The 26325-nt window shown below is 49.1% G+C and overlaps 1 protein-coding gene across 5 annotated transcripts; it reads left to right on the plus strand.

The window, feature by feature from the left end:
* The first annotated feature begins 5409 nt into the window (after positions 1-5409).
* On the plus strand, positions 5410-25893 carry STMN4 (stathmin 4). Of its 5 annotated transcripts, none has more exons than XM_008249327.5 (8): positions 5410-5556; positions 18858-18947; positions 19872-19967; positions 20557-20637; positions 21054-21262; positions 22317-22508; positions 23200-23253; positions 25282-25893. In XM_008249327.5, the coding sequence occupies exons 2-7, from the start codon at positions 18935-18937 to the stop codon at positions 23218-23220; spliced, it is 612 nt and encodes a 203-aa protein (XP_008247549.1). In that variant the 5' UTR covers positions 5410-5556; positions 18858-18934; the 3' UTR covers positions 23221-23253; positions 25282-25893. The 5 variants fall into 5 exon arrangements, with proteins under 5 accessions (XP_008247549.1, XP_002709500.1, XP_008247558.1 ...); XM_051831942.3 differs by lacking the exon at positions 23200-23253 and adding an exon at positions 16762-16850 and having other exon boundaries at positions 5517-5556; XM_002709454.6 differs by lacking the exon at positions 23200-23253 and having other exon boundaries at positions 5412-5556.
* The last annotated feature ends 432 nt before the right edge of the window (positions 25894-26325 follow it).

Consider the following 26325-nt stretch of genomic DNA (forward strand, 5'->3'; position numbering starts at 1 on the left):
CACCACCACTACTGCTCTCTTCCGGGAGCTCGAAATCTGTATCCCATCTCTGTAATCTGGTCTTTTTGTGATTACTGTGTAAATGGAATCAGACACCCTATGATTTTGGATACTGGCATTTTGTTTTTCTTTACTAAGTATAATTCCTTTGAGAACCACTCAAGTTGTTGAGTACATCAACAGTCAATTTCCTTTTATTGCTGAAAAGTATTCCATGATGTGGATGTACCCCAGCTTGTTTATCCACTCACCCACTGAAGGACATTTTGGTTGTCCTTGTGTGGGGCTGTCATAAGTAAACCTGCTACAAACATTTGAGTATAGGTTTTGTATGAATTTCAGCTTTCATTTCTCTGGGAATGTCCAGGAATGCAATTGCTTCATCATCTGTGTGTGTAATGTTATGAAGAAGTTGCAAACTATTTTCTAGAGTATGTGTACCATTTTGCATCCCCACCAGCAATGTATGAGAAATCTCGTTTCCCTATGTTCTAACCAGCATTTGGTATTGTTACTGTTTTTTACTTTAGTTATTTTAATTGATGTACAGCAATATCTCTTTGTGGTCTTAAATTGCATTTCCCTGGTGGCTATGTTGTATATCTTCTTCTTCTTTTTTTTTTTTTTTTTTTGACAGGCAGAGTGGACAGTGAGAGAGAGAGACAGAGAGAAAGGTCTTCCTTTTGCCGTTGGGTCACCCTCCAATGGCCGCCGCTGCCGGCGTGCTGCGGCCGGCGCACCGTGCTGATCCGATGGCAGGAGCCAGGTACTTCTCCTGGTCTCCCATGGGGTGCATGGCCCAAGCACTTGGGCCATTCTCCACTGCACTCCCGGGCCATAGCAGAGAGCTGGCCTGGAAGAGGGGCAACCGGGACAGAATCCGGCGCCCCGACCGGGACTAGAACCTGGTGTGCCGGCGCCGCTAGGCGGAGGATTAGCCTATTGAGCCATGGCGCCAGCCTGTATATCTTCTCAACTATCTATTTGCTGTCTGTGTGTTCTCATGGATGAATTATTTCTTCGTATCTTTTGCCAGTTTTCTAACTGGATCACGAATGTGTAGACTTTTCAGTCTTATTTTTTAAAAATTTTATTTTATTGATTACTTCAAAAGGCAATCAGAGAGAGAGAGAGAGAGAGAGAGAGAATCTTTGGTCTGCTGGTTCACTCAGCAAATGCCCACAACAACTGTGGCTGGGCCAGGCCACATCAGGAGCTGGGAACTCAGTTCAGGTCCCCAGTGTAGGAGGCAGGGACCCAACCGCCTGAACCACCACTGCTGCTTCCCAAGTCGTGCGTTAGCAAGGACGTGAACCCAGACACTCCGAGAAGAGATCTGGGGATCCGCGGTGGTATCTTAACAGCAGCTCCACTTACTCATCCCTTCAAATTTTCACAAAACTTTGGCTTAAATTATCTTGGTTTTTTGTTTGCTGTTTTTTTTTTTTTTTAAAAAAAAACAAGTTTTAACTTGTTTTAAACATTTAAGACTTTTCTTACTTGGGAACCTAAGACTTTTGGGTGGTCTGCTTTTGTATCTAATGTCAGTTACAACGGTAGTTGACATTTCTTGAACCTATAATGTACACCAGGCACTCTTCTAAGTGATTTGCAGATGTCAACTCACATGATATGTGTTGCCCTTATAAACATTATATGTTGATATTAGAAACATTGATCACCATTGTAATGTACTTTATAAGCCTAATCATTAGTGTGAACACACTTCGGGTAATGTGGCTTGGTTTAAAGTTGCATTGAATTTGTGTTTTAATTGATTGAAAAAAAATCTAAGCAACTAGTGGCACAAGAATGTATGAGACAGAATAACCTGTCTCTGTGTAATAAAGTTGTTCAATGCGTGGGAGATTTGGATGGAATTCTGGGCTATCACCTGCTGTGGTGGGCATTTGTGAAGTGAACCAGAATCTGGATGATCTGTCTCTCTGTCAGTCTCTGTCTCTACTTCTCTCTCTCTCTGCCTTCCAAGCACATAAAAAGGTAAGAAAATAAATGACATCATGCATACATGTCATTATTCATTTTTAATATATATCTGACAATATTGAGTTCAATAAATTCTATAGAAGAAAATCCCTCAAATCTTAGTCTTGTAAAATAAGGACACAAAGATGAACTCCTATTTGTATTTTATAGCTTTTGTAAACCACATTAGTGAAAGAGAATCATATACTTGTGTTGATCAAATAAGATACTCTGAATTCCAGTGTGAGGCCAGGACCACACTTCCTGAGGACTGGGAATTGATTAGAGGTTCCGCAAGGCTTCCCAGGAAGACGGCCCAGTAGGTACTACAGTAGAACTACCTCTGTCAAGGGCAGGAGCCCCTTTAGGGACTGGATGCTATATTTGGTACCCTGAGGGTTGTGAGTTATAATATGAGCCAGGCCATCGCCAGTCACTGCCCTTGGATTCCTGGGCAGAACTCAATGAATTGGCCTCCACGGTGCCACCAGGCAGCATGTGGGGACTAAGGGTCTGAGTGAGCCAAGCTGCTTCAGTTCTGTGCATTGTGGGCCCCTTGCCCCTTTGGTTGATGCCCTGCTGCCTCTCTGAACTGGACTGATCACAATCAGCTGGCCCTGTCCAAAGCTGACACAGCAGGTCCCAGGACAGCGCTTGGCTGCCCATCTTCCCCAGCAAAGTTCCCAGGAGCTTTGAACATGAAGGTACGAAGAATACAATTCCCATCCAGTCCTCTGTCTGCTTCCCACCCCCTCTGAACCTCCTCATCTGGGCCTTTATGGTTTCTTTTTAGGGTTTGGTCCCTCCTTACCATTTGTCCTGTGGACTTGATGCTTGGCACATTTTCCTGCAGTAACTGAGCGTCTGTCTCCACTCATCACTACTGTGTATTGCTTTATACACCCTGGGATGCTCCTATCCAGCAGGTCTTTGTGGCTGTACCTTTCTCTGGCTTGCCTCACTCCCTTTCTTTTCAATATTATTTCCTGCTACCCTACCCCTAAGCTCACATCTAGGCCTCACCATTTAACAGGTTGGTTGCTTGCAGCCTACTTTCCCCATCGAAATCTGTTTCCTTGGTAGATGGATTAGGTACTCCCTTCCTCAAAAGACAGTTGAGGGTTTTACTCTGTAGGTGAGTATCTATCTATCTATCTATCTATCTATCTATCTATCTATCACCTTTATATCTCTCATCTGTCTATATCATCTGCCTCACCCCATCTCTCTGACAGCATTGTAATCAACTGGCATCCAGATCACGCTAGAAATGGAGCCGCCTTCCGCAGTTCCCTTTACCCCCTTGGAGTCTGCTCTCAGGCATTGATGTCCACTCCCCCCTACTCCCACCCTGACCCCAGCCCCACCTCCTGTCACTGTCAGGGGGACTCAGACAGATGCTTCCCTCTCCTAGTAGCAGAGGATCTCTGACTGGCTGCCATCACCATGGCAACTCACTGTCTCCTCTCCCCTCCCTCACTTTCCAGAGCCAGCAGATCTGTGGATTTCCAGACTTCTTAGGGATGTACAGGGAGGGAGCCTGGGGGAGGGGAGACAGCTACCTTGGCACATTTTGGGCTTGTTTGGATTCCAGATTCCAGGCTGTATGTAGTGTGGCCTCTGCTTTCTCCACAGGATGAGGAAATCACTGCTGAGATCCGTAGGGACTCCTGATTCTCTCTGAAATGAACCATCTCGGAGTCCAAAGCTTCTGGGTTGGTGGCATGTGGCATGCATGATAAGCGTGTTGTTTAAGACACCCAGTGAATGTCAAGCAGAACGGTGCTCCTCCTGCTGCCTTACAGCCCTGCTGAAGTTACTGCGTGGATAGGGGAGCATGGATGTGCTTTGAGAATCCCAAAATAGGCAGGGGTCATTCATTTTTCTGGCCAACCCCAGACATAGTTATCCAGGAGTGGACAAAGTAACAGGTGCCCTCCCTTCGTGATCTGAGGTGGGAGCTGGGACATGTGTTCACATGGAACTCCCTGGAGGAAACACAGGTGCCAGGAAGAGAGCTGCCAACCAGTGGGTCTCAGCTCTGGGGTTTATGTTGGGGGTTAGTGCCAGGGCCGCCTCACACTATACTTACTTTCTAGCAGGATCTGTCGAGTGAACCCGCACGTCTCTGGCGTGCATTCCCTGTGATTTTTCAAGTTCAGATTATGGCTATTGTAGTTAAAAACAATTTCAAAGAATGGGTTGTATTCAAAGTAATTTTGTCATGACCTTGATTGTGATTGAACAAACCCTCCTTATCCAGGAAGAGGGGTGGAATTGTGGCCTGTGGAACAGCGAGGATGAACCTGGAAGACATTCTGCTGAGTGAAATAAGCCAGGCACAAAAGGGCACGGCTGTGAGATCCCACCTATATGAGGTGCCTGGAGCAAGCAGATTCATAGAGACTGGCAGTAGTGCAGAAGTGAGGAGAAAGGGAGTTACTGTTTAGTGGTTCCAGATGAGAGCGGGGTTAAGATGAAAAAGTTCTGGAGATAGATGGCAATGATTATTGCACAAGAGCACTGAGAATCTTCTTCCTGTCACTGAGCTTCACACTTAGAAAAGGTTAAAATGGGGAAGCTTTATGTTATGCACATGTAGCTGTAATAAAATTTCCCTCCTTTCCAAGAGAAAGGAAGGAGACATGCTGGGTGCTGGAGTGTGGGGATGGTGAACACAGCGAGGGGGGCGTTAAGAGAGAGAGGGGTACCGTTCCCACAGACTGCTTTATCTCTCACCTACTCCCTCTTCTCAGGGAACCAGAGAAGATGCCAGTGACGTCCTGTCACCTCCCCTAAGGATTCCATCAGTTTAGAAGTCACAAGGGTCATGGGCAACCTCTCTCTCCACCTCGGACTCCAGCTGCAAGAACCCGGCTGACCAAGCAGGCTGTGAGGACCCATCAGTGCTGGGCAAATGCCACTGTGGAGAAGGGGCAGACACCTCTGCTAGCGGAGCCGTGGCGGGGGGGGGCTTGTTCTCCTGACTTTCTGTAGGGATCCCACTCCAGCTCTAGGGCTTGGGGTTTCTACAGCCCCTCCCTGCCATCCAAATCACCGCGGAAACCCACCAGCCCTCAGACGGAGTGGGAAACAGGCACCAAGCCCTCCGGCAAGCTATTTTTAGGGTTCATCTGTTCTCTCTTATTGCTCCTCTAGATTCCACATTCTCCCACCCCCAGATCTGAAAGAGCTAAAGATTCTCTAAATCATTCATCATTCCCCCAGCTAGCAAGCTGTGCTGTCTCCCCCACCCTCCCCGAATACTGCCTCTTCTTCCTCCTCGCCACCCTCACCCTCTGCTTCTCCGGCTCCACAGGCAGAAGAGAAAGCAGGCTCTTTGTCTGACATCATCTTCCCCTCCCTGGCCTGCTAAGAGTTACTCAGGCAATCCCTGCTCCACCAGAGGAGACTGTCCAATTGCCAAGCAACCCACTGTCAGCCAATCATAGAGCTTGGAGGTGATGTCATGGTAAGAGCCAGGCAGTGGTGCTGATGTTGAGAGAAGCCTAGGGTACCACTAATTGAAGGAGTGAGGAACAGAGCAGCACGCTTCGAACTGGACTGCAGGTAAGTCGAAATGAAATGCAAATGATTTGAGGATTGTCAGGCGAAAGAAAAAAGCCATACAAGGGAGAAGCGAGGGGTCTGGTGTCTATTGTGTTGCCTTCGGTTTCACTCAATCAATTAAACTTTTGTCAAACCCTGGGGGAAACAGGGTGAGGCAAAAAGAATGGCGCTGGGTGGAGGGGCGAGGGTGGGCTACAGGCTTTCCTCACATTTCAGAGCTGGGGAGAGCGAGGATGGGCAGGAAGTGGCAGAGGTTCACAGTGAGTTATTTCTGCATAACAATGTCTTGTGGCTGAAGGAGAAAGGTTGCTCCCTTGGAGCCCACCCTCACCTGGAGACCCCTGCATTTGACATTGTCTTCCTCGGATACAGCATTTCTTGTCTCTCTCCCCATTTTTTCTTTCCCCTCTACCTTTGCATGGGTTACTTTTGTCCCTTGGTTCTAAAGATACAATGAGATCATCACCTCTTCCTCGCCCCGCCCCACCCTGAGGTCAACCTGATCCTACCTGGCCAGGGCTGGCTGACTCTAAAGCTGAAAACTGCAGCCCAGAACTGCCATGCCCTGGTCCTTGGCCACGGCCATGGGCAGGTCCCCTCCTCACTCAGCCCACCGCCCTCCCCAGGAGTTTTGGCTTTGTCCTTTGCTCATCCCGGGACCCAGGAATTTAGTGTCCAGCAGCCAGCTCTGTCCCCACGTGGCGGAGCTGCCTTTGTTTTATTTCTCCCAGGAAGATACACTCAGGTGTGGAGGAGGCTCGATGTCCTGAGCCAGGGCAGGTGTCCAGGATGCCTTAGAGGGTTAGGTCAGAAATATTCAGGCAGCCTCTGTGTGAGTACCCCGGGCTGGGATACCTCCCACCTCTAGACCAAGCAAATGGTAGGTGGGCATGGCAGGGGCACCTGCCGGAGACCAGAGGGGTGAGGGGAGGCAGAGAGGGGCTATGGGGGAATCTGTCTCAGCAGAGGCGGAGGCCCCCTTTCGGGGAGGAACCTCTCCCACAGCGGGCGGGTGCCAGGGGAATGAGATCATCTCCCAGATGAGGAAATAATCACAGTGTTGGAGGGATGAGGAGGCAGAGGGGGAGTCTAATCAGCAGCTCCAGGGAGGGGAGAAGGAGGCTCCGGCCACCGAGCCCTCTCCCCCAGCTCATCCCAACCCCTGCCTGGCTGCTAGGAACTGTGACTTCCCCGCTCCTTGGAGCTGCTGAGCACCTGTTAGCTGGTCCCAGCCCTCGTGGGATCCTTGGCTCCAGCAAGGCATGCCCGGAACAGCTTTGGAGCAAGGACGGTGAACTGCTGGACGGGTCCACCATAGAGCATCCAAGCAGAAGTTGGAGGAGCACCCAGTGTGGGGCTCCAGGGGAGAGATTTCTGCATCGTGTTGAGGATCAGTCTGGATTAGTGCTTTTCAAACTGCAGGCTGAGACCCATTAGTAGATTGTGGAATCTGTTCTGTGGAGTCTGTTTTGATTTGTTTTGTTTTGTTTTTAAATAAAATGAAATGACAAAATTAAAAAAGAACATATTCCACATAATGAACTAATATTTTTAGTTATATATTTTCAGTTACGTGTATATTTTGGTACATACGATAACTTATCAGTAACTCTGTGTGTGTATAAGCATGTGTGTGTGTGTGTGTGTGTGAATATCATGAGGTATACACACCAGATCACAACATAAAATGCAGTTTTATTGTGGGACCCCAGTCAAAAAAAGTTTAAGGAACATTGGGTTAAATTACTTTTGTTTTTTATTTGACAGGTAGAGTTACAGACAGTGAGAAAGAGACAGAGAGAAAGGTCTTCCTTCCATTGGTTCACTCCCCAAATAGTTGCTACGGCCGGCGCTCTGTGCCGATACGAAGCCAGGAGCCGGGTGCTTCCTCCTGGTCTCCCATGCAGGTGCAGGGACCCAAGCACTTGGGCCATCCTCCACTGCACTCCCTGGCCACAGCAGAGAGCTGGACTGGAAGAGGAGCAACCAGGACTAGAACCCGGTGCCTATAGGGGATGCTGGCACCACAGGTGGAGGATTAACCTAGTGGGCCATGGCGCCGGCCCCGGGTTAAATTACTTTTAATCACTTCTTCTAACCCTAAGACTATAAACCTATGGAAATACACTAGAATGAACTAAAATTTTTTGAAATTGTGATAGAATGCGCATATCATACAATTTAGCATTTTATTAATTTTCAAGCTCACAGTGCATACTGTAAATGCATACTGTAGTGCACCCAGTGTTCAGAACTCTTTGTTTTGCCAAATTGAGACTCTACACCCATTAGACACTAACTGCCCATCATCCTCTGCCTCAGACCCTGGCAACCTCCTTTCCACTTTTTCTCTGTGTGAGTCTGACTGCTCTAGGTACCTCATATTCAGTGGGATTATGCAGTATTTGTCCAGTTGTGACTGGCTCATTTCACTCAGCATAATGACCACTAGATTCATCCATGTTATAGACTGTATGTCTCCACCAGCAGGTGTTAAATAAGTGCCCAAAACATACAACTAAACCCCAGCACTGTTTTCCATAGGACACCATGTTTCTTTGGGGACATACTGTTCTAAAGGAACCATCACAGATAGACATCTGATTTACTCTTTTCCATTCTGAGCAGGTTGTTGGACAAACATCCAATAGCCTTCCTTTGTCCACAGTTTCAGTTATCCATGGTCAACAGTGCTCCAAAAATATTGCTTCAGAAATAAAGAAATTCACACATTTTAAATAAATTGTGTTATAGTATATTATTATAATTGTTCTATTTTATTATTGTTTATTGTTGTTGTTAATCTCTTACTGTGCCTAATATGTAAATCCAATTTTATTATAGATACATATGCATAGGAAAAAAACAGTAGTTTCTGTGGGAGAGGTTCCAGGACTTCCCTCAGATAACAAAATCCATGGACACTTAAGTCCTTTATATAAAATGGCTTAGAATTTACATGTAACCTACACAATACTTTCATTATACTTTAAGTCATTTCTGAATTACTTGTAATACTTAACACACCGTAAATACTCTATTAATAGTTGTTCCACTGTTTTGTTTAGGGAATAGTGGCAAGAAAAAAGTCTGTGTATATGAAAAACAGAAATAACTGGTTTTTCAAATGTTTTTGATTGACAATTGGTTGAATCTGTGAATGAGGAACCCCAGATATGGTGGATTGTCCGTGTGTGTTTGAGATTTTCAATAATAAATAGCACAGGGGAGTGGGTGTTCAACTGATCTAGCCTGGCGGTTAAGACATCCACATCCCACATCAGAACACAAGGATTTGATTCTTGACTTCAGCTCCCGACTCCAGCTTTCTGCCTTCCCTGGGAGGCAGCAATGATGGTTCACATAGCTGGGTTTCCTGCCACTCACGTGTGAGACCTGGATTGAGTTCCAGATTTTGCCTGAGGCCCAACCCTGGCAGTTGCATGCATTTGGGAAGTGAGCCAGTGGATAGGACTCTACTGTGTGTGTATGTTGGGTGTGTGTGTGTGGGTGTGTGTGGTTGGGGGGTGTGGGTGTGTGTGAGAAAGGTGCTGGCGCACACAACTCTGTCTCTCAATAAAAATTATAAAAAAATCAATTGAGCTTGTTTTTGTTTAAAATAATAAATAAATGAACAAACAAATATATAAATAGCACAGAGGTCCTAGCCCTGAGGAAATTAGACTTTAGCCAGGTAGGGAAATGCTCTCAGTTTTAAATGCAGAGGTGCGGGTTCCAGGTAGGTAGGTGCAGGTACGGAAGGACTTACAGGGCACAGTACAATGTGCAGTTTCAGGCAACCATGGAATGTTTTGGAACATATATGACACAGATAAGAGGGGGACTGTGATGAACATACTAGTGGTGGCAGAATAGTGGAATGTTTGTGTTCTTACTAGGTTGGGTGCTCCATTTCTAAATTCTATTTTGGATCAATAACAGAAATGCAAGGGGCGGGTGTTGTGGCACGGTGGGTTAGGTTAGGGAAGCTGGCATTCCATGTTGGAGTGTCTGCTTAGAGTTGAGGATACTTCACTTCTGATCCAGCTTTCTGCTAATGCAGCTTTTTTAAAAAAATTTCTTTTACTTATTTGAGAGGTAGAATTACAGACAGTGAGAGGGAGAGACAGAGAGAAAGGTCTTCCATCCACTGGTTCACTCCCCAAATGGCCACGATGGCTGGAGCTGAGCCAATCTGAAGCCAGGAGCCAGGAGCTTCTTCCGGGTCTTCCACTCGAGTGTAGGTGCCCATGCATCTGGGCCATTTTCCACTGCTTTCCCAGGCCATAGCAGAGAGCTGGATTGGAAGAGGAGCACCTGGGACTAGAACCAGCAACCATATAGGATGCCAGCACCGCAGGCGGAGAATTAACTACTGCGCCAAAGCTCTGGCCCCTGCTAATGCATGTTGAGAGGCAACAGATGGCCAGCGCCGCGGCTCAACAGGCTAATCCTCCGCCTTGCGGCGCCGGCACACAGGGTTCTAGTACCGGTCAGGGCACCGGATTCTGTCCTAGTTGACCCTCTTCCAGGCCAGCTCTCTGTTATAGCCTGGGAGTGCAGTGGAGGATGGCCCAAGTACTTGGGCCCTGCAGCCCATGGGAGACCAGGAGAAGCACCTGGGTCCTGCCATTGGAATAGCGTGGTGCGCCGGCCACCGGCCACGGCAGCCATTGGAGGGTGAACCAACGACAAAAGGAAGACCTTTCTCTCTGTCTCTCTCTCTCTCTCACTATCCACTCTGCCTGTCAAAAAAAAAAAAAAAAAAAAAAAAAAAAAGAGAGGCAACAGATGATGGCTCAAGGATTTGGGTCCCTGCCACCCATGGGGATGACCTAGATGCAGGTTAGGGCTCCTGTCTCCTACCTGGCTGTTTCAGGCAATGGGGGATGAACCAGCTGATGGAAGATCTCACTCTCTCTCTCTTCTTGTTGCTCTGCTTTTCAAGTATATGAAAAATAAAATAAATAAATTAAAAGAAAAACAAAATCCAAAGGCCAAGTAGGATGGACTATTTTAAACACTTTTGCCTTATAGGAGGGAAGTAGAATAACTGATAGAATTTAAAATAGACCAACAAAAATTAACAAACTGAAATCTAGAGAATGAGGTGGTTAAACAGGACAGAGGTACATGGGACTAGGAAAATAAAGCAGGGAAGAGGTAGGTAAAGAGACACGGAGATGGTCTTATAAAGTCTTATAAGAAGAGGGGAACAATTCAGATCTCTTGTGTTCTTGATTTTAAATTACAGGATAGTTGGTTATGTACATCACAGCCAAAGAAAGGCTTACATTTCTAGAACTCTTAAGGTCATCTTTCTCTACCTCCTTTGGTGTCTTTATCTCCTACCTACCTTGAGATTCTCATTTGGAGACAGAATTCACAGATAGTTTGAAGTCATGAGTGGGGAGAAACAGGACTTTTTTTGTGGGGGAAGCATAGAAATTTGGGAGAATTATACAACATGCAAAATGTAATTTTTGTAGTGCCCTTTAGAGAACCAAACTCTGTTTTTAAGCTTGAGAAATTAACATGCATCATGTATAATTTGGTTTGCTTATTAAATTAGCACTAGCTATATTTAGAGATGTGACAATCTGGGAAAGGTTGCTTTTTCTGTTTTCCTTTGGGGAGTGATAGGGACCAAAAAACCCTCCCTGACCATTTTCTTGAAAGCTTTTTCCATTTTTTTAAAAAAATATTTCTAGTCCCTCTAGGAAGACAGGAAAACACAGGACATATGTACATCCCCTATCCCACACACACAGGTGTCTCTTCTGACACATACAAGTACACAGCTGTTCTTTCCAAAGCTCACTGGTCTTTTCCATCAAGCGGAACTGAGCAGTGTGGGTCTTTTCTCATGGAATCTCGCTCTCAGAGACATGCTAGGAGGAGGAAGAACAGAGCAGATCAGAAAGGGCAGGAGTCTGGGGATGCTTGGCTTGATATAGGATGCAGGCAAATCAAGTTCCAAGAACTAATTGCAGAATGACTCCAGAGAAAGGAGCTGAGTGCAGGCTCTGGGATGAAAGACCCAGTGTGACGGGGAATGGGCAGGGTTTCAGTGGACCATTCGGGAGTGTATGCCCAGAAAGGCAGAACAGACAGGGAGCGAAGTTCAAGCTGAGAATGTAGAAACAGGTGGACTGGGAGGAGCACATTTTTGGCAGCTGGTGTCTGCTCACAGCACAAACACAATTGGAGCACTGGTTGTGAGACAAGGCTGCCTGTCATCTGCATCTGCCACCAGACCAGATACAAAAGGACTCAAGAAACATACTATCAGCTTCCTGGAAAAAATTACTCCAGGAAGTGCTCCAGCTAGTCAAAATAGTTATTAAATGAAAGAACTCAAATGCAAAATGGGCTTGGTATTGGTAAAGGGCATGAGGTGAGAACACACTAACCTCTAGAGTTGCTTAATTATAATCAACAATTTGTAAAGTTGAATGCAAGTTAAATATTTTGAGGTTAGGGAATGTGTTTATTAAGTTCACCGCTGTATTCCTAGTACCTTGAAGAGTGCATTAGTATGCACTCAATAGATGAAATTTGTCCGTAAGAAAGAAATCAACAATGATAATCTAAAAACTGAAAATTCAGATCTTTCTGACAAAACCAAGTTTGTAGAGATCAGAGGTAAAATTTTGCTGAATCTCTCACAGAGAAATTCGTTAGATACTGTTTTGTCCTTAAATTTTAATGATTAAAATGTGAAACTTTTAAAGCATTAGAGAAGAATGAAAGAACAGAGAAAATGAGAGCCATCTTGTGAGAGAGGGATTCTTCTCAGTGTAGCTCCGTGTGGTTCCGAAGCCTGGCTTTGCTCGGGTTCCTACAGCACATGCGAGGCACTAGACTTTTGGGGTGCTCCGTCTCATAATCTGAGAAGAGGTAGAAAATATAAGTATTGGGATCTCCATGGCTCCTTCCAACTCCGGGATAGAACACCCAGAGATCTTCCATCCTTGGGACCTCAGAATGGGCAGAGAGCTTGACACTGGAAACACCTGTGAATTCTATTGTGGATATGAAAAGGTGCTGTCTTATTGCACTTAATAGGCCAGGTTTGTGCCTTTTAGCAGGGCTTTTCTGAGGCAATGCATGACTCAGAGGAGAGCTTGAAGGTGGCAATTTCAAACACTGAAGTGACCCAGGGTAGGGAAGCAGATTTGGAGCAGGCAAGCAGCTGCTCACCCTTCAAACACAAACCACCAGCAATCATCCAATTTGCTGACATGTACAGGTGGCCTTGGAGATGAAGTTGCACAGAACTTTGTCCAAGACATCATGGCCTTTGTCATGAAAGACTGGTTCAAATCCCATCTTTATCGTTGTCTACTTACAGGACATGGGGCAAATCAAATCACTCACTTAGATTGATCATCTGTAAAATGGGTACAGTAGTATCTGCTTTGTAGGATTTGGGGAGAATGAGATGAAAAAATATATATGCCCTGAATTACAACTACATAATTGTAATAGGGATATGGGGAAAAGCCCTCCCCCCAAACCTGGAAGAAAACATGGATAGCACAAAGTCACAAGACTCTAAAGCTTTATTTTCTCATTTATTTTCTGGGTCACACCAATTTTCTGAAATATGGTGTCAATATGTTTGAAATGAATGTATCTATGTAAAATGCATATATGCACGTACATGCTTTGGCTGGGGCCTGTATAAAATGTTCCTACTGTTGTTATTAGGAGTAAGACTCCAAAGACTTGCTCCATATGTGGGTGCCTCCAACTGCTTTTGAACTAGGACCTCATGCAGTGCCTGGGTCACAGGTCTTGCTCCATCAGCAAGTCTGAAGGGAAGCCCTCACCCATGAACTTGACTTCGACATGCTGATTTTTCTGTAGATGCTGAATCAGAACTGAAACTAGCCCAGAAATTCTCATCGCCGTGGATTCTCAGGGCTGTCACTTTCACAGCCTTAACTGCCCTTTCCTCACTTGCCTCTCCACACAGTGGTCCAGTGATGAGGGACTCCACAGACTTGGCCTTCAGGGTCTGCTTTTGTCAGGACACACGTGTTTCCTGGGGGCATAACTGGAGTTGCATTCCTGAGCCCGTCAGGTCCTCCGGGGCAGTTGCATCTGATCTGAATCCCCACCATTTCTTCTTTTTGAAGCTCTTGGAAGCAAACCTAAGGGTGGTTAGACAATCCAACCCCCAAAGCCAGGGCATCCCACAGTGTTCTGTCTTGCCTGGTTTCCTTCTGTGAGACTCTCTAGTTTCTTCTTCCTCTCTGCTTTAACACCTCCTCCTTTTCCCTTGAAGACATGGTTCATGCTGCTGAGGAAAACCACACCAAAGGCTGAACCACATCTGCAGAACTTCCAAAGGCTCCACAGCTTGAGGTTTCCAACCAGGGACCTGTTTCATTTTCCACCAACAAAAACCCCTGTGGTTATTCTAGGACCTCCTACAGGGCTTGGCACCGATTAAATATTTAATAAATGTTGTGGATAGGATGAAAACCACATTCATGAAAAAGTAATTTATCTCCTTTTGATTTTTAAACTCAAAGAAAGCACAGCTGCCAATCAGGGCCCCTGACCTGCCTGAAATAACCAGGGCTACTGTTCTAAGACAACACGATTCCAACCAAAGGCAAAGAAACACGCCATCTGGGCAGCTTATGTGCTTCTTCCGAGTAAATATGGAACTTCAAAGGAACTTCAGAAGACGGCTAGCAGTGCACCTGTGTAAAGAGCCATCTTTCAGCGCTGCTCGGGGCTCAGAATCCCTTGCTCTTGTGTTCGCGAAGTGCTCACTCTACTTCTCTGCCAGCATACCTATATTTGTCTTCTAAAACCCTTGCTGGGGACGGCTCTGTTCAAGCCACTTGGACGTGCATTAGCTGCTTGTCCCACAAAGAGTCCACAAGAGACTTGACAGATCCTGAAAGCCTTATCTGGGCATTTGTGACAGTGACAAACAATACGCTTCCTTCCTTTGCTGTAAGGGCAGTCAGAGGCACTTTGGAAGGCCAGGTGTGCACCCCGTAAGAGGCCATCTGGCATCCGAGAGCTGGGGACTCTTCTAGGGGTGATCAGCTGCTCCCTGGTCGTTAACTTATCGCAGAGACCTTGAGAGTATGGATCCCTTAACAATTCCCTTCCGCATGCCCATCTTTGCACTGGAAGCTGTGCTGGTGATCCCCATGTGGGCTGCTCCCTGTCGACTAGGCCGGTGTCCAGAGGGAGAAAGAGGAACAGTGTACACGGAAGAGACACCAACCCTAGAATCCAGTGCCATCTGCCGGCAACTTGCTGTGTGAACTCAGGCTGTGGACTATTGTATGAACTTGTCCTGGGCTGTGCAAAGCCCTGAGCCCACCTGACCCCTGCCACTAAGAGCCTGTAGCATCCCCAGTTTAGCGGTCGACTCCAGCAGTGAGATTGTATTTGGTTGAGAGCCACTTGCTTGCCACTTCCTCTTCTCCCCCTCTCTGACATGCTGACATTCTAGGGGAACTTCTTCACTTGGGGCGTATTTTTCTCCCTGTCACTCCCACTGTGAGATCCTTCCTCAGGCAACAGCCTTGATTCTACGTCTTCATTGTCAGTCATACTTACCCTCTGATAGAAAACGACCTCATTCTGTGCCTGCTCTCTGAGGGTTGCCTCTTTGCTTGGTGGGGTTGGCACTCACTAATTTACTGCTCAATTATGCTAATGGTTCAACCCACCAACAAAAATATGTGATTACCTGTTCTTCCATACACAGAGTCTTGGATGCTGGAGCTGAGGGAAATGCTTGAATCAGTTTGTAAATGAGAATGGGTGGGATGCAAAAATCCGAGGGCATGTAACTTTGAACCTAGACACAGATTCCAGCCTTTTGCTTCTAATCTCTTCTCTAGGTGAATCTTCTCATACTAGTCATATAGAAACAAGATCAGGGGCAGGTGTTTGGCTCAGTGTTTAAGATACCTACCTGCATCCTCTTTTGGAGTACCTGGGTTCAATATTTGCCTCAGGCTCCTGGATCCAGCTTATCACTGATGTGGATTCTGGGAGGCAGCAGCTGATGGCTCAAGTAGTTGAGTCTCTGTTACCCCCATGGGAGACCAGGATTGTATTCCTGGTTCCTGGTTTTGGCTCAGTCCAGTCATGGCAGTTATGGGCATTTGGGGTGTAAGCCAGCAAAAGAGAGCTCTTCCTCTCTCTCTTGCTCTCTCTCTCAAAATAAGTAGAGACATATTTAGGATGGAATGTCCAAGCTCTATTCCTTATTGCCAGTGTGACTCAGCGTAATTGACCTAAGCCTGCTGAGCTCCAATTTTCTCACCATGGAAGAACCTCATAGAATGAGAGGATAGTCTCTACGATTTTCCTGGGGCAAAGTAGCTGTTCAAGAAGCAGCAGCTGTTATTGCTATCGTCCGCAGCATCACCATTCCCCATGCCCTCATGCAAGTCACCCGCTGCCTCCCGCATAGAGGACACAAACTCTTTCCTTGTCCTGCGGGTCTCTGTGGTCTCTGTGTTCCTGTTCTAGCTTTCAGTCCCAGTGCACCCTGCATACAGCCCAGTGGGGCCCCTCCGTTCCTGGACAAAGTCAGTCCCTATTCCTGGCACACAGGCTCCAAAGCAAGGTTCTAAATATTGCAGAGCCTAAATTACAACACAATCCTTCATGCTCTGAGATCTGGCTGCACTCTTCCCATTGCCTTGTCAGCTTGTGAAGATCACCTGGGTGTGGAGTGCTCTGTGAGCATAGGGTCGTTTCATTGTTGGGAGCTGAGGCGGGAGACACATTCCCAGCTTATACTCAGTCCCCTTCCTTCCTTGGGTATTCTTCTCTATCTCTCCTCCCCTGATTCTCATCTATTTTGATTCCATTTATCATTCATGATGCAAGTTAAAATCCAAAGCTTTTGTCTCTTTCAGCAAGGGCTTACTCATCTGCCAGTCAACTGGTCAACCAGCCTGGAGCTGGTACAGGTTGGAGAGTCTTGACCCGAGATGTCACATCCAGGCACCACGCCTGACTGCCTGTTCAAGACCTCGCTGGCATTGTCAGGGCCAGCCTGATTCTGAGCAGAGAAGGCCTATTGTGCTGCAATGGGAGGGGCATGGTGGGGACCTCTGGCTCCTAACACAACAATGAGGACAAGAACAAAACACTTGAAGGCCAGCTAGACCTCATTTCCAATCTGTGCTCTCTTTCTCTCTTGCTTTCCAGCGGCATCACCTTGAGCAACTCACATAAACACCCTGAGCCTCCGTTTCCTCACTTGCACAGAGACAGCAGCTCTAACTTACAGGCCTATGGTGAGAAGGCAGAAGGCAGGAATCTAACTGCTGCTTGGGGCTTCCTTTTTGCTGGATGCCGTGCGTAGGCTTTGCGTATTTAACGTGTGTAGCTCCACAGAATTAAGAGAAGCGAAGTTTGGACATACGAAGTGACTGGTGACAGTCTGTCTGGGTTTTACACCACACCGGTCTATACTAAAGCTCATGTTGAGCCAGTAATTCCCATCAGCTCCCCCTGCCTGTCCCTAGGTAGCAAGGACCCCGGTCCCCAGAGTGTCCCGATTAGGGAAGAAAGGAGTCTCCAAGTTGGTCTCTGGTTCCTTTCCCTCATGAGGGCACAAGTAGCCATGCTGTTGGCTCAGGCCATCCTCCACTGGCATGGGGACAACTGAGGGTGGCCCAGGACCAAGGGGTCACAATGATAGGCACTTATCTCCAGCCATTCCTCACCGTCTGGGTAGCTGCTGTCACGGAGCCCATCACCTCTAATCCCACAGATCCTCCACTACCACTTCCCACCCTTTCTCTCCCATTTCATCTCAGTCTCTCCTCTTTTCCCACTTTCTGGCCCAGTATCAGCCAGCTGTAGACAGATCTGTGTGGACACTGAGCTTTCTCACTTCCAACCCTTGCCGGTGGTGTTTCTGGGGCCAAGTGTACTCTCTGCCTAATTCTGCCTCACCCTTAACACTCAGTCCAGGGGCTGTGAACACCCAGGGCCCCTCCCAGTCTCCCCAACCTCATGCTGAGAATGCACTCTGTCTCTGTGCTCCCACAATAACCCCGCATGCCGATTCCTACCTCTGTGTGAACCACAATAGGACAGCATCATTCCTTCATGTTCTCATGTATGGTGTTTTTTTTTTTTTTTTTTTTTTTTTTTTACAGGCAGAGTGGACAGTGAGAGAGAGAGAGACAGAGAGAAAGGTCTTCCTTTGCCACTGGTTCACCCTCCAATAGCCGCCGCAGCCAGCGTGCTGCGGCCGGCACACTGCGCTGATCCAATGGCAGGAGCCAGGTGCTTCTCCTGGTCTCCCATGGGGTGCAGGGCCCAAGTACTTGGGCCACCCTCCACTGCCTTCCTGGGCCACAAGCAGAGAGCTGGCCTGGAAGAGGGGCAACCGGGACAGAATCCGGCGCCCCGACTGGGACTAGAACCCTGTGTGTCGGCGCCGCAAGGTGGAGGATTAGCCTAGTGAGCCGCGGTGCTGGCCTCCGTGTTGTTTTTTATTTCTTATTTTATTTTTTAAACAGATGTGTCTATTTGGAAGACAAATGCCCAGCCAGCTCTGGGCCAGGACAAAGCCAGGAGGCAGGAATTCCTTCTGGGTCTCCCACAGGGGTGGCAGGAACCCAAGTACTTGGGCCATCATCCTCAGTCTCCTAGCTGTATTAGCAGGAAACTGAACAGGAAGTGCAGAGCAGCAGGGACTCCAGTCAGCACTGTGCTATGGAGTGCGGATGTCCCAACAAGCAGCCCCACAATACCCCTCTCCCCCAGTTTGTTTTATATGAGGCCAAGCAGAGCTTCAGTCAGAGGTTCTTAGAGGGTGGTAAGGTGGTATCTGAAGTGCTTTATCCTCCTCTGTGCTATTTCCCATATCAAAATTGGCCAGAAAGAGCTCTAGGGGATGTGTAGGGAGATGTTCAGGAAGCATCGTTATCTTGCAAGCCCCTTGCAGGTGCTTCTGCCTGAGGACTTGCCTCATACCCAACCCTAACCCTCACCTTGGACCAGGCTGCTGAGCTGCACAGGGAGTCAGATGAACACCCCTTGGCCTGTGCATTTCTGGGGACCCCACCTTTGGCTCCCCTCAGAGGCCTCAGATGGGGAAGCAGTTATGAAATGATCGTGGGTGCAGAGCCTCTGAGCTTGACTGGGGTGGTGTAGAAGGAGGCGGGTGTTGGGAAGGTGAGAATTGGCAGGGAGAAGCGAGAGCCAGTGAGAGACCTCCGTGATGACCTTCTTGGTGGCATAAAGACCTTTGGTAGAAGAAGACCCTGTCACTATTCTCTTTTCCTCAGGTTTGTGACCAAGTCCTAAGCTAGTACCAAGCCTACCTTGTGATCCAGTTGGATTCGGCCACCAGGTCCCGGAAAACATGACTCTCGCTGGTAGGTCCAGATGCTGTTGTGTGATGGGGCCCTCAGCACCAGCTGTTTCTCTGCACACATGTGAACATGCATCCTGCAGACACAAGGGGCTGCCTGGAAACACAGCGAGGGTCAGGGGAGGTCATCCCTGGGTGGCGGTGGGGTCGCGGTTCAGTTTCCCTTCCTTTGGTTCACCTGTGTGTGTTTTAAGGTTTTTATTATGCCCATGTAGTATTTGTGCAGTTATGTTTTCGAGTTTGTAAAAGGAGATGAGAGGAGAGTGCCTGGCACTGGGGGTGCTGGATATCAACATGGGTGAATGGGCCCCAGGGTAGTGGGGAGGGACTTGCAGGAGGCCAGCTAGGACCTGGACAGCTCTTGCCTATGGCCTCCCAAACCCAGAAAGACTCCGGGACAAGGCTGTGCTCCAGCCATCAGGGATCCCTGTCTCTGCACTCTGCTGTGTTAGGAAGGTCAGGAAGACCCACAGCCTGACTGGCCACCTCCCCGCAGCCAGAGCAGAGGGACGGGGTGAGGGCGCCCCCTCCTGTCTGGAATCCTCCTTGGTGGCAGCACCGCCATATTTAAGTTGTATGTAGAACTGTGTGGGGCAGGTGTGGGGAGAAAGAGGCAGGTGCAGGGGCCCTGAGTGGGGAGGGCACTGACTGGGGATCTTTGCTGAGGGTGTCTTGCATTCTATGGTAGGAGGGGAGAAGATGTCCTGGGGAGAAGGATGGGGTCATCTGGGTGCTCAGGAAGACTGCTGTTTCAAAAGGGTGGAAGTGGATTGGAATCACATATAGAAATCCTAATCTGGGCGGCTTCAGGACAAAGGCCCTGGACCCCAGCCTTGGAATGGGTCTGGGTGATTTGGGTGCCCATGTGGAGCCCAGGACACCCAGCTGCTGAGGTTCCTCATCCTCACCTGCCGGCATATCCCTGCAGCCTACAAAGAGAAGATGAAGGAGCTCCCGCTGGTGTCCTTGTTCTGCTCCTGCTTCCTGGCTGACCCCCTGAATAAGTCATCCTACAACTATGAAGGTCAGTGAGGGCCCAGTTGGGAAAGGAAGGGGTGTGGGATCCCATGCTTGTGGATACAGCAACCCCACCCCCATTCATGAATCTGCCCTATCACTATCTCTGAGGGTCTGAGCAATAGGGGTGTTGCCTGGGACCCTAGACAGTAGCCCTGGATCTCAGTGTCACCAGTGTTCATTCGGTGAACAAGTAGATGCTGTGGAGGCTTCAAAGGGGAACCAGACAGGGAGTCTGCCTACGGGGACCCCTGGATGAGATGGCATAACAGGACTCAGTGTGCACCACCAGCTTCCACTGGCCATAGGGCTCTCCAGGGCAGCTGGAGACTCTCTGGGAAAGGCCAGAGGTGGGCAAAGGGCTTCCACCTGTAGCCACACAAGGAAGCTGTGCGACAGCTGTGCTATGTGGGGGCCATGGCAACTACAGTCCCAAGACACTGGCAGGGAGCCATGGATAGCCACATACTCATATGGGGCAATCAGGGACCAGCCAAGTCACCCTCTAATTTTCTGGCTCAAAGGAAGGGATGGGTTTGGTCTGGCAATGAGAGATGGGAGTGCTCCAATGACCTGAGACTGTTTTTTCTGTTTAGGCTGGTGTGGGAGACAGTGTAGGAGAAAAGGTCAAAGCCAGCGGAAAGACAGTGCTGACTGGAGAGAAAGAAGAGAAGAGGGTAGGAGGGAGACAGGGGAGAGGTGTGCAGAGGCTAAGCCATCAGATGGGCAGTGGGGCGAGGAAGGGATGGGGGTGGGAGGTGGGCAAAGTGCACCTCTGTCGGTCACTGGTGAGGACAAAGTGAGGAGGAGGCTGGTGGTGGGGTCAAAACCAAACGCTGCTGGCATGGCTGCGGCCATCGTAAGAACTCGTGTGTGCAGGAGCCCCTGCCCTCAGAGCCTTCCTGTGGCCAAAGACTCCATCAGCCCTATCCAAGCCCACTGACCCGAGGTATCAGCGTTCAGGGCAGAGCCAGAGCCCCAGTCATGGTCATTATTCTGCCTTGGGACCCCAGGCCTCCCCGATCCGTGTGCATGTTCCTGGGGACCCTGCCTGCTCTTCAGGGGGTGAGCAGCCCCTTCCTGTTCCCTGCAGCAGACACAGTGGACCTGAACTGGTGTGTCATTTCCGACATGGAAGTCATTGAGCTCAACAAGTGCACCTCCGGCCAGTCTTTTGAAGTCATTCTGAAGCCGCCTTCCTTCGACGGGGTACCCGAGTTCAACGCCTCCCTGCCCCGGAGACGAGACCCGTCCCTGGAGGAGATCCAGAAGAAACTAGAAGCAGCTGAGGAGCGGAGGAAGGTGAGTGTGGCCCTGTCTTCTACCCTCCATCTCGTTGCGTGTGGGAGGGAGCGGGAGACAGTGATGCCCTGAGTTGCAGTCAGGTCATGGGCAAGTCACGCGTCTTTAGACAGCTCATCACATGTGCGGGGTGAAGAAGGAGGCACTGTTGAGGGTAATAAAGAAGTAAGAGCCCTGGGACTCTAGGAGCGGCATCAAGTGTAGTCAGAGGCATAGGATGGGCACTTCGTGCCTCCAAGAGGTGGCCTTCCATCACCGCACAGTGAGATGTTGATGAACGCCAAGGGTTTTTCCTCACTGAGGGAGCGGGTACATTGCTAGCCAGTGGTATGCCTTCTGCTGTCCTTTAGATTCTTGTGGCCCAAGTCTGATGCCGTCTTTGTGTAAGTTTTCCTTTATCTTTCAAGCAGGAAATGAGCTCCTCTCTTGAATTCCTCTTGACCTCTTCAGGCACATGTGAAAGCTAGGCTGGGTTTTACCCACTTATATAAGGCAGTACTTCAAAAGGTTTGTGAAAAAAAAAAAAAAGAATTGAAAATAAATTACTTTTTGTGCAAAGGAATGGAAATCCATGCAGTTTCTTAGAATGCACATCTTCCACCAACCTTTGGAAACACCTGCATGTGCATGGATCTCAAAATATTTTTGCACCAAAATAAAAAAATGAATTATATTTTAATACCATTCTCCATAATTTCTTTGAAGTACTCTTGCATATGCCTTATTTCTGCTAGGCTTTTTTCTCCCCCAGGTTGCTAGAACAGTACCTGGCACATATTAAAAGATGATTGAGTATCTGTGAATGAATCAATGAATGAATGATTGTAATGATTAAAGGGTCCTAAGGATATTTAGAAAAAGGCTGAAAACAAAACAAAACAAAGAACGTGGAAGGCTTTGAAGGTGGTGGGAGAATTCAACAAGTGTCCTTGCTTCCCGGGATAGGGATGTTGCTCAGGGAGGCGCCTATCCTGGATGTGGGGCTTCTAAGCCCTGCCGGTGAAATGCACCCCAGCACACTCACGTTGCAGTCTCTCTCTTTGTGCTTTTCCAGTACCAGGAAGCTGAGCTCCTGAAACACCTAGCAGAGAAACGAGAACACGAGCGGGAGGTGATCCAAAAAGCCATTGAAGAGAACAACAACTTCATCAAGATGGCTAAAGAAAAACTGGCCCAGAAGATGGAGTCCAACAAGGAGAACCGGGAGGCTCACCTAGCTGCCATGTTGGAACGGCTGCAAGAGAAGGTGAGTGGCCCTGGGTCAGAGAGGAGGTGCCTGGGCCGCTCTCTTCCCTCCGTGGCAAGCACACCCGGACCTGCGCGTCATTTCAGGAAGCAGGCAGCCTTGGGAGGAATGCAGTTATTGCTATTAGGCAGGATCCTCAGAGAGTTCCAAGGGAACCACTGGGAAGTCCTAGGCAACAAACATGAACCTGGCTTTGAGTTCCCTTGGGGGTTATTCTGCACAGTGACACAATTGCAATGTCCCACTGCCTTAGGGAGATGTAGCCTCTGCTTTCTAAAGAGCGTCTGTCTAATGCAAGGGGCTAGAACGCACAGGCGGTTGTACCTTCCTGGCTTCATCCATGAATGCACTGATTTGCTTTAATCGGAGATGCTGACCTGAGCTCCTGGCTCTGAGCCAAGGAAGGGCTGACGAGCTGAGTTGCCCATTGAGCAGGAAACGTGACTCTGGGCAAACCTCTTGACATAGACCGAGTGACTCACAAGCCTTTCCAATAGCCTGCCTTTTGTCAATAAACCAAATGGTGTCACCTAAATATGAGAAACATGAGAGCCTGGGGTTGGTCCCCCGTGTCAGCAGAATCATAGCCCGTGCTGCTGAGAACACGCTGGCCTCGTTTCCTGAGTCTCAAGGCTGGCCCAGTTCCTCCTGCAGCTCCTGGGAGAGCTCCAGCTCTGTGTTTTATTTCCAGGAGCCGCCTGCTGCGCGGTGACTCCCGGGACCCGATCGGTGGCCTCGTCCCATGGTGAGCAGCGTGGTCCCCACTCCTTCCCGACCATCTACCTAGAGTCTCAGGCCCTTGGCAACAGCTACTAGAAAGACCAGTTTTCATTCCCAGGGATCTGACTGTTGTGCCGGCTCTGGAGCTGGCCAGTGTGTGCAGGTCCTGCTCTCTGATGCCCCATCCCAGAAGGGGCAGCAAGGCCTTGTGGGAAGAAAGCGATCCGAGTCTGGCTTCAGGCTTCCCCAGCCACTGAGGGATGACTGGAGGCAAATACTTGAGGAAAAACCGCGTGGGGTTGGGGATAAGATGGGATGTGGGCTCTCAGACCCAACCTGAAACGAACCATTGAGGCTAGACCTGTGCCGTGGCGTTTGAAAGCTGCTTGCAGAAACCACTTTTGTTTCATCGTACCACGATCCGCAGCAGGCCATGCAAAAGCAGGACAGGCATTTTCCTTAGTTTGCGAGTGAAGAAACCGTGTCAGAGGTCTCGTGACCAGCTCAGGGTCACAGAGCTAAGAATCAGTGGGGCTGGGGCAGAGCCAGGCTGCACCTTCACAGCCTGCCTCAGCAAGATCAGCCTCTAGTCATCCTGCCAGCCTACTGTCAGTGAGAGCAACCCGGGTGGTCAAGGCCAAGGGCTCCGTGTGGTGAGCTCACCTGGGAACGGAGATGGTCGGAGTCGGAGAGACTGTGGAGGTGAGGTGGGCTCAGTGAAGCAGGATGTCAGAGCAGACTTTCCTCTGGACAGGATTTCTACTCCCCTTTACCCACCGTGCAGGTAGAAGGCTGGGGAGAGCCGGGTGTGTGATTCCCGTCCTGTGAACCTGCATGTGCCAGTGGGCTCCTGTCTGTGTGTTCACTGACCATCTGCACCAGGCTCACTGTGTGCAGTGTCAAGACACAGGGTGTTCAGACCCCACCCCGGACACCCGGGTTTTCTGGGGATGCTGCCCAAGCACACCCAGCTTCGTGGGTGATGCCGATACACAGCAAAACTTGAGAACCACTGCCCTGGAGGTACTACTCCTCAGTCCCAGGCCATGGAAAGTTCTAGGGCTTCTCCAGGTACAGAGGCCTTGCCTCAGTGGGTGTCCTCCAGGCTGATTCTGACTTGTGAAACGTGACTATGCCAGGCGCCGGTAGGGACAGCATCTACTGAGCGCCTGACATATACAAGGGGCTCTGATAGAAAGCAGGACACACGAGGAAGAGATGTCTCTGCCTGCAAGGGAGTCGCCCTCTGGTGGAGGAGGCAGGCGTGCGCAGGGAGTAGGAACAGCGGGCAGATTGGTGAGGCAGCCTGGCAGGTGAACCCTGCAGCCACAGAGCTGGAAGCCAAAAGAGCTCCCATCCATGCCCCTTTCTTTAAACATCACAAAGCTGAGGTCTGCTGGAAGTGGCTGGACCAAACTCACCTGCTGGTGGGTCTTGGCAGGCCAATTCCGACTTTTGACTTGATTATGCCATGAAATGAAAGATGGTTCTTTTAAAATAGGAGTCAGAAAGTTTACTTTTTGGAGTTGGGCAATAGTTACAAACATTCTCCCATCAACTCATATTTTAAGAGGCCTTGCCTTTCACTAAGGGGATTGAGGCAGCTCGCACTGAGGAGACGGATGAGAAGTACCAGCAGTAGGCAGTAGGGTACGCTTGTGCTGAGCCTTGTCTGCTCCACCTGTTCCTCTAATGCAGCTGCCCACAGTGGCTTCTTCTATTAAGTCAAGCCAAAAAATTCATCCAAGCTAAAGAACGGCCAGGTGATGGAAGGGAGGCTGAAGGACCCTGGGGTCCCTGTGGAGTGGGCCTCCTTTAGGAGACTGGGACCCACCCATCCATGAGCTTCCTGGGACCACAGCTCAAGGGCTCCCTCCCTTGCCTCCTGCCAGCCTCACCTGCCACCTTCTGCCCCTCCCAGGATGCCTCTGCAGACCCAGCTCTTCGCTTCCTGCAGTGGTCATTCTTTGTTTTCCATTCTCTTGCCCCTCAACCTCCCTTTTCCCCTGGGCAGCCTTGTGTGACCCGCCCCTCTCCCTCCTCTCCTCCCTAGGACAAGCATGCCGAGGAGGTGCGGAAAAACAAGGAGCTGAAGGAAGAGGCCTCCAGGTAAAGCCCAGAGGCCAAAGAAGTTTCCAGGACAGCCGGACAGCTGCAGCGGCTCCACAGCCCCGAGGCAGCCTCGCCCACCGGCTGCTCTCCCAGCACTGGGGTTAGGGGGGAGGGGGGTGGCCAAGGGGCATTTCCTCTGCTTTTGGTGTTTGTACATGTAAAGAATTGACCAGTGAAGCCATCCTATTTGTTTCTGGGGGACAACGATGAGGTGGGAGAGGGGAGAGAAGGAGAGAGTTTGGGAGAAGGAGGTAGAGAAGAACTCATGGATGTTGCCACACTGCCCACTGCAGGCTCCGGCCAAATCCTCCATTTTCTTATCTCTGCCTGGACATTGAGCGCCCAGGCACCGCGCTGAGGGGAGATGAGAACCAAGGCAGAAGAAGCTCCCGGTGAAGGCCAGGGCTCTGGGTGGGTGAGGCGGTGGCTGCAGGGCGTGCAGAACGGGTGTGAGATCCGGAAGGGTGACTTCTGCCCTGCAGCAGGTGGGATGACATGTGAGTGTGTGTATGTGTTAACCATCCTTTTTGATCATGACCAATGAAACACTGACTCCGAGTCTCCTGTCTTTATTCCCTGGCTGTCCTTTGGGTGATGTGTAGCATGTGTTTGGAAGTTGGCTCCTGCTCACCTTACCGGATGGCAGGTGCCCCTTTTCTGTCTTAATCTTGTCATTCAGGCATCTGAGGTGCTGGACAAGGTGGGTTAAATCATGTCAACTATTGGCACAGCTGAGGCTTTTCTTATTCTTTCAAACCTCTTTTGTGAGATGTCCCATACTGAATCAAGTGCACTGAATTGATGGGAAAAAAACTCATTCTTCCTTTTGTGTAGAGTGTCCTACTATGGTCCCCACCATGTACTGGAAGAAAGAGGTTATTTTAGTCTGTTTGGGTTGCTATAACAAAAGACCTTCAGCTGAGTAATTTTTTTTAATTTATTCAACAGATAGAGTTATAGACAGTGAGAGAGCAAGACAGAGAGA

Source organism: Oryctolagus cuniculus, chromosome 2 (genome assembly GCF_051225735.1).
Source record: "Oryctolagus cuniculus isolate XC-2025 breed Fujian yellow rabbit chromosome 2, ASM5122573v1, whole genome shotgun sequence".
Taxonomy (NCBI): Eukaryota; Metazoa; Chordata; class Mammalia; order Lagomorpha; family Leporidae; genus Oryctolagus; species Oryctolagus cuniculus.

Excerpts from the sequence above, each read along its gene's own strand:
- STMN4 (XM_002709454.6), top strand. Across the intron at positions 20,638-21,053 it reads GAGAGAAAGAAGAGAAGAGG|CAGACACAGTGGACCTGAAC; the intron begins GTAGGAGGGAGA and ends TGTTCCCTGCAG. Across the intron at positions 22,509-25,281 it reads TGGAACGGCTGCAAGAGAAG|GACAAGCATGCCGAGGAGGT; the intron begins GTGAGTGGCCCT and ends TCTCCTCCCTAG.